Source organism: Lolium rigidum, chromosome 7 (assembly GCF_022539505.1).
Source record: "Lolium rigidum isolate FL_2022 chromosome 7, APGP_CSIRO_Lrig_0.1, whole genome shotgun sequence".
Lineage (NCBI taxonomy): Eukaryota > Viridiplantae > Streptophyta > Magnoliopsida > Poales > Poaceae > Lolium > Lolium rigidum.
Window position 1 is genome coordinate 266,460,291 of NC_061514.1, and position 7,233 is coordinate 266,467,523.

At 42.5% G+C, this 7,233-nt stretch overlaps 1 protein-coding gene across 1 annotated transcript; it reads right to left on the reverse strand.

Annotated features, from left to right (window-relative positions):
• Nucleotides 1–923: 923 nt before the first annotated feature.
• On the reverse strand, nucleotides 924–6,010 carry LOC124676736. The gene is made up of 12 exons (XM_047212769.1): nucleotides 5,784–6,010; nucleotides 5,573–5,638; nucleotides 4,796–4,882; nucleotides 4,202–4,300; nucleotides 3,779–3,874; nucleotides 3,564–3,629; nucleotides 3,382–3,472; nucleotides 3,119–3,186; nucleotides 2,972–3,037; nucleotides 2,098–2,148; nucleotides 1,634–1,698; nucleotides 924–1,273 (listed from the first exon to the last, which is right to left on the reverse strand). Exons 1-12 carry the CDS (start codon nucleotides 5,973–5,975, stop codon nucleotides 1,207–1,209), a joined length of 1,014 nt encoding a protein of 337 aa, XP_047068725.1. The 5' UTR covers nucleotides 5,976–6,010; the 3' UTR covers nucleotides 924–1,206.
• Nucleotides 6,011–7,233: the final 1,223 nt, after the last annotated feature.

A 7,233-nucleotide genomic window follows, 5' to 3' on the forward strand; every position in this document is an offset into this window, starting at 1 on the left:
CTAAGGGATCTTCTCATCGAATTCGGCTGATGCTGGTCAAGAGAGATAGAGGAAACACGTCGTCAGAGTTGTTCAGTGCGATAGTGCCTACGTACTATTCCCCGAGACCCTAGACAGCTCCTGCACTATTCGCCGTCGAGAAACCACGCCAATCGCCGGCGGGGCGCCACCGGCGACGAACAAGCCTGAACATGCGCAACTCATTGTCTCAGCCAGCCAAAAATCTGAAGCCTGGGAGGTCAGATCTGGGCCAAGACGCATTACGCCCACCACAAGATGCATAATAGCGTCTAGGGTTTAGGGCACTCACATGGCGGATGGAGCACCGCCTTCCGCTGCACCCCTGCAGAAAACCTAGGCGGAAACGATCGGCCCCTAGGTCGTCCTCTTCCTTCTAAACTAATTGATTCCGCTCGACTCCTCCAGTAATAAAGTTACTCTTACGTGTTTACATCGGAAAATAATTCTATGAGTCCATGTCTATTTTCTTCCCTTGATAGACCCCTTTAGGAGTTACCACCTGTCCTCTCACTAATATCAAAGTAATTAGGAGTCTTCTTCCACAACCATACTAAATCCATCTTGCTCTGTGCGATCCTGGTACAAGAGCAACAGCAGTCCTGTAGAGCACGGAGCAGCGCCTGGCACAACGGCGCATCCTCGGCGCTAGGAAATTAATGAATAAGAAGGGCATGTAGCCATGTACTAGTCAATAACTATGAAGCTAGATGCAAACAAATCTGGAGAATCTAGATGCCAATCAACCCAGTACGACATTGCATGAGAAACTACTCAACAGCTCACGAAGTAAAACCTCTGCAGGGGAAAGAATATACAACCTCCGGTCCAAATTAATAATTGGCACAGATACTTGTCCAGACAACTGTACTCCTTAGCTGCATCAATTAATTTGGGCGAGTATATAATTTTGACATATGGAACCTTTTTAATAAGATGACCTTTGTTGATCAACAACCTATGAGAGCAAAACAGCTCAAGTGTGATATACAAGTTGCTTTGCATTTCTTTCAGTTCTACCGGAAATAATTCACAAAGTTCACTGTCACAATGGTACTGAATGATGTGTGGAACCATGGAATTTCCTGTGGACCATTCATCTTCATTGACGCTGAGACTGGGCAACAACCTAATTTAAAAGCTGATTTTCTTTACATTGACAAACCATCCCCTTCTGGAACAAAGAGGTCATTCAACGTGCGACGAGGAGGCCTTTGCAGCCTGTAGCATTTCCACAATAAGTGTCTTGACATCCCTACAAAAGAAGAACAAGACCATTTAGAGTCGGTCAAGAAAATAATTAAAAGAACCATGTGTTAGTTTCCTGCTAAATCGTAATTCAGCAGATTATAGACCTAGGAGTTTTTGATGAACATAAGGGTAATCATCCCCAAAGAAGGTAATATATACATTAAACAACAGAGCAGTTATAAAGCATACAGTGGAACAGGAACAAGAAAAGAAAATACATGGAGTACTATCATGTATCATGTTTAAACCTAATTAAAGAACATGATTATGAAGAGAGGAGCAGATATAAGCATAGAGTAGAACGGAAAAAGAAGTATGCATCAATTATAAGTATAAGAAAAAGTATAACATAGCAGGGACCAACTTTCTGTCTTGTGCACGCCTAGAGAAAGGTATGCGCAGCTTCAGAACACTTCCATCATAACCAGCCTGCATAATTAGAGAAATGTTGATTACAATTTACATGTTACCACATGGTTGGATTTCACTAGAATATACCGCAGCACATTAACAATCGGATCAAATAAATTAAAAGACATGAAAACAATGTTCATCATTGTTCAACTAGAGCACAACCCTAAAATATAAAATAGATGTATGTACCCACTAAAATATGTCTAGATACATCCACTTTTAGGCAATTATTATTTGAACTGGAGGGAGTATATTGTATTCAGTTCTGATGAAGCCATAAATAGAGTGCAAATGACATTTTACCAGTCGAATTGCCGTTCTGAAGGTGGAATATCATTTTCAGAAATCATCAGTGTGATTCAGTGATATGTTTTTAGCAATAAAGAATAAGGCACATCTTCATAGAGTTGTTACCTTCACATTGATACCAAGGCTATCCACATCCAGCATATGAGCAAAATCCACCTGAAATAGCTTACATTTGTCATCCCTCAATATACTGAAATGGGAATACAAACATTTTCTACGAGTACTAAAGTGTCAAAATCAAGATAATGCAAGAGGGATACAAAGCATAGACGTGTTAGTAGTTACTAGTTAGCACTGACAAGTGACCTTGTAATGCCTGGCGATGCAGGTGGACGGTCCAGCGGACCTGACGGACAGTCCGCCAGGTTAGGTGCAAGGAGCGATTGGTTAATTCAAGTGAAAGGTGATTAATAACGAATTGACCAGGCGGACCGTTTTTTTAAGTCTGGCGGGCGTCCGCCTGCATCCCTAGTAATGCCTTGCAATTTAAAGTCTGAACCCAGTTGGTCGTGTTGCAGGCTCGACATACTGCAATTAATAGTTTTCACGGTGCCCAAGAGACTAAGCAGATGAAGAGAGAAATCAGCTACATTAAAAAAATAGTTGATTTTTTCACAGTTAAACTGGTCTGAATGTGCAGGCGTTTTCCTGAGTCAAGACTTGCATAGCTCTGCATGATGTTTATGTTTAGCTTATATGCTTAGAAAAAAGACAGTAGGAATCAGACATTTAAACTAAAATATTTACTTTTACAAATAAAAATTTCGAACAAAACTTATCTAACTCAAATACTAGTCATTTATTAACTGAAAGAAACTGAAGACAAAAAGAATACAAACGTACATAGTACAACTGTCTCACAAACAAATATAGGTACAACTTGCTTTATATAGTATATCTTGCAGACTGACATTCATGACCAAACACCATGTTTCTTTATCTAACAAACACGGTGTAAATAATCTCTATAGTAACTTGCCTTAACATTGGTCGAGTGTTGCACAATGAGCTTTGTATCATCGGCATGATCCTTATTCATGTGGCCCTGTGGGATACATACAGCTAAACTTGAGCATAATGAAAGTTCAACAGATTTAGTATGCAGGCACAAAATATAAGAACATACTGTAATAGGAGCGGAGAATTGTGATATAGGATCCACTTTTGCTTCCTTGAACTCAGCAGGACTAAATTCTGGCAATGTAGAGAACAGAATATTATCTCAGACACCATCATCACCAAATCATATTGTATTTCTCATTTACAGAATTTGACCTTGAAGTAACAAAATACAAATGAGCAGTTTATTAGAGCTTGAGCTGCTGATCATTTGTAAACGGATAGGATGTTAGTTTTTAACTTGGAACTTCAAAAAGGCAGGTCACAAACCTCCGGAGCCAAGGAGAGCTGTTGCAACCCCAGATACGTAACGGACAGCTTTTGGTTTGATGTGCAGAAAACGGAAGTCACCAAAGTCAACCTTGATTTCGAAATTGTTCATAGATTATAACTCAATGAGATATTCTTTAATTACTCTAGACTAGAAACAGTACAGTGTTTAGCACACATACCCAAAAAGCCTCAGGGTGTCTCCTTAAGTATGCACTTCTCACTGCGTCTTTTTCTTCATCTGAAACCTTTGGAATAGAACATCAAATAAGAAGTGAGCCATCACTCAATTATCAGGTAGCATGTGCTGTGCAGTATACTTAAGAAATTATCAGTACAGATATCTATATGGACAAAAGCAGACTAAAATAAGGGGCAAGCGACAGGAGGCAATTACAGGTGTAGCATCGCCATATACAGTGATTACAGTATCTGTTCTGTCCTCTGGGTCTTTGGCAACCAGAAGAGAGCACTTGGTACTTCCCGAGAGATTCTGCAATATGGTGGCAAAAAAAAGAGAACATTGGAATAATAAAATAAAACTAGAGAAGCATGTTGAGTTTAGTATATTTAGAGCAGATCCCTATTTTTTTGACAGAACAAAGGCCATCAGATTTACATTTTTTTTATGTCTATCTATCGTTTGCCTTTTATGTCCACAAGTATGTAGTAGTAGTATTCCTTCCAGTGTGAATATTATCATGTGTGTTGGGACTTGGGAGTAAAGCCACCAAATCCATAAGGCCTCCATTCATACCAAACGGTATGCACGGGTAGTTTTAAATGTATACATAATCATGAGAGCACAAGACTATCTTACCTTTGAGTGAACTGCTAAACTACTCACTGCTAGTATGGGGGAACCATCTTGATCGCATGCAAAATCAACCATTGAACCCGATGGATAGCCCACATGTTCCTGTAATAAGAATGACATATTATACATGCTCCAACAAGCTCCATGAAGGGCTCTGCACTCTCACCTACTCTGTAGTTCTAAATCTCTAAATTACTATTCCTGCAATCGACTAACTGGCAACAGATGAAGATAGGAAAAAAAAATCCTTTTCCATTCAGGAAACAGAAAAGGTAGATACCTGAAAGAGACAACCCTATGACATGGTTCAAAACTACATACCATAATGTGTAAAATATGCGAGACGTATTAGCCAAGTACATGCGACAATTCAGTGAAAACTGGAAAGTGGTGGACTCATCAAACAAAATAGTGAAGTGTCAATAAAATAAGAGAAACTCTTTGTGGAAAAAGGACTAGCCCACTCCACATATCCACATGGCAATTTGGAAACCAGTGCAACCAGCTTCAATATTATTCTAAAAGGTAGACCCAGGAAAAGACTGGCAAAATGCATATCCAGTAAGAATCCAAAATAGAAGAATACTTGTAACATACCTGGGAATGGGTAGCCAGAACACCTCTGACACTTTTGTCTAGCATGGTTCGTATTTCTTCCACAGGAGGAAGCCGGGCAGCTTTTGCCTATAATTATGAAGATATTTGGGTGAATAAGAGAGATCTCGAGATGGTGAAACATTAAGACCTACATTTTTTAAGAGTCCCATCGATCAACTTAACAGCCAAGATATTTGTTCAGAGCTGTCTTAGATGTTGCACATACATGTTCTACAGGCTTTCAGATATCTAGTAGGAGCGGCAAGATCATATTTTGTGAAGTTAGTTGGCATTGGTTGAGGCAGGGAATACTGATTAAAGGAGCATAGCTCCTGCTTTCATCAATGAAATAAGAACTAACAACCTAGTCTTGGTCCATCACAAACATCCCACACTGTGACTTGAGCACACTAGCTAGATCACTTAAGAAAGGCCACTTCAGAGATGACTATTACGGAACCAAACAAAACTTGCAAAAGGGGAGGAAAGAGCACGATCTCCTTCATCTATCTTCCAGCTTTCTAGCCACCGGCTGCCAGTTTCAGTCAACCATTTGATGAATTGTCAGATAGTATGTTTCCCCCTCGCCATACTGATTGGCAACGTTTTAGTTATAGGTAGTAATTTTAATCCTAGACTCCTAGTTCACAGTACAATGTTTAGTCCTCTTGCCAATCTATGTTGAGTCAACCACTTGATCAATTGTACAGGAATTGCGTCCTGGGTTATCACACGCTACATGATATCCAAGCAAATACAGGCCAAGGGCCGCTTTACCTGGTGAGCGCGGATGATCTCGAACGCGTCCGCGGATCCTCCGGGGGCATCGGCAGGCGCGGCCATCTGCAACACAAGCAAAACACCATGACACCGTCAGCCAGGGCCAGAATCGCTGCGGGGGAGGCATTCAATCGAACACTTGGTCGGACACCGCCCTTCAAATAGGTCGAATTAGAGGCTGTAGGGCGGAGAGGGCAGCCGGACGGACCTGAGGGGCCGACGAGGAGGCGAAGAGGCGGTAGCTGCTGCTGCGGCGGTGAGGAATCGGGGAGTGGCGGACGGGGCAGGCGTGAGCGCGGCGCGTTTGTAGGTGGAGCGGGAGGAGCAGGCGCGAGAGCGTTGACGGCGGAGCAACCGGCGCGAGCCGGGCGCCCACCGGCGTGAGCAGGAAGGGGCTCATTGCGTGCACGCCTTCGTGTGCGTGTCAAGGTGTGGGTGCCTCTGCCTGGTTGCGGGCTGCGGACTTGGTGAGCTTGGTCCTTGATTTTTTTGAGCGACTTGGTGGACTTGACTTCTTCTTTGTGAGGGCAATTTGTTGGACTTTGGTGGTCGAGCGCTCGGCACGGCTGACGCGAGCTTCCGGGCGTTCGGCCCGGCTTGAATGCTTCCGAGATGGGCTGGTTAGCCCGACTACTTTTGGGCTTATGCTTAAAGCCGGAAAACGGTGAGGAGGAGATACTCCTTTTGAATGCACATGGGCCAAGCAGTTTTGGCACAAGTTGAAGGAAGCTACGAGGATCAAAGTACCAGAATTATGCCTAGCCTCTTGGGCAATAGATACCGTAGAAGGAAAAAAATCACGATCCAGTAAAATGCAAGTGCCATTTTATGTGAGTGTTGGGCGATTTGGACCGAACGCAGCAAGCTAGGTGTGGCACGGTGATAGAGGAAGACCGATTATTGAATCGAATGGGCCTTGGAAACCACAATGGATCTTGCTTGTACGGGCAAAAGCAAGATGTCTAAACCTCCTCGTGTGAAAACACGTTGGAAGAAACCTGGTAAAAATATCCTTAGCTCAGGGTTGATGTGAGATTTATAGAGGTGAAGATGCATGGAGCAAATGGGCTAGTGATACGCGACCATGGAGGGGAGATGATTGTGGCGCAAGCTCTCTGGTATCCTCATGCTATCAGTCTGATGGCAATGGAAGCTCTGGCTATCCGTGATGATGTCAAGTTGGCGGTGGAGAGGGGTTATCACCTGGTTCAAATCGAATCTGATGCTCGAGAGGTGGTTAAGTTAATGAAGGAACCTATCATTGGCAGATATGAAATTATAGGTACAACTCAAGAGATGAAAGAGTTTAGTTCTTTCTTCAATAGTTTTAGCATTAGTTACATCACTAGCGCTGCTAATGTAGTAGCCCATCGATGTGCTAGTAGGGCTATTGCTGAAAGAAGGACATGTCTCCAGGTGAATTATAAACAACGGTTCATTGTAGATGCTCTTCAGAACGAGTTTATCAGTCCCGAGTAGTATATAAAGCTCCTTGATAGAAAAAAAGGAAACGGTGAGGAGTGAAGAAGCTCGCAGGAACTGGGTACTCCATGTTTGGGGCTTCTAGAGATTTGGCTGCTTATTTAAAGCATCATTGCAGGGATTTCGAGCAAAAAGTTTAAGCATTTCGAGTTAATTTGTCATTGTTGACAATTAGG

Coding starts and splice junctions, on each gene's coding strand:
- LOC124676736 (XM_047212769.1), bottom strand. CDS start 5,975: ATGAGCCCCTTCCTGCTCACGCCGGTGGGCGCCCGGCTCGCGCCGGTT. Junction 5,639..5,783: donor CCTCCTCGTCGGCCCCTCAG/GTCCGTCCGGCT, acceptor CTTGTGTTGCAG/ATGGCCGCGCCTGCCGATGC. Junction 1,699..2,097: donor GCCTTGGTATCAATGTGAAG/GTAACAACTCTA, acceptor CTAATTATGCAG/GCTGGTTATGATGGAAGTGT.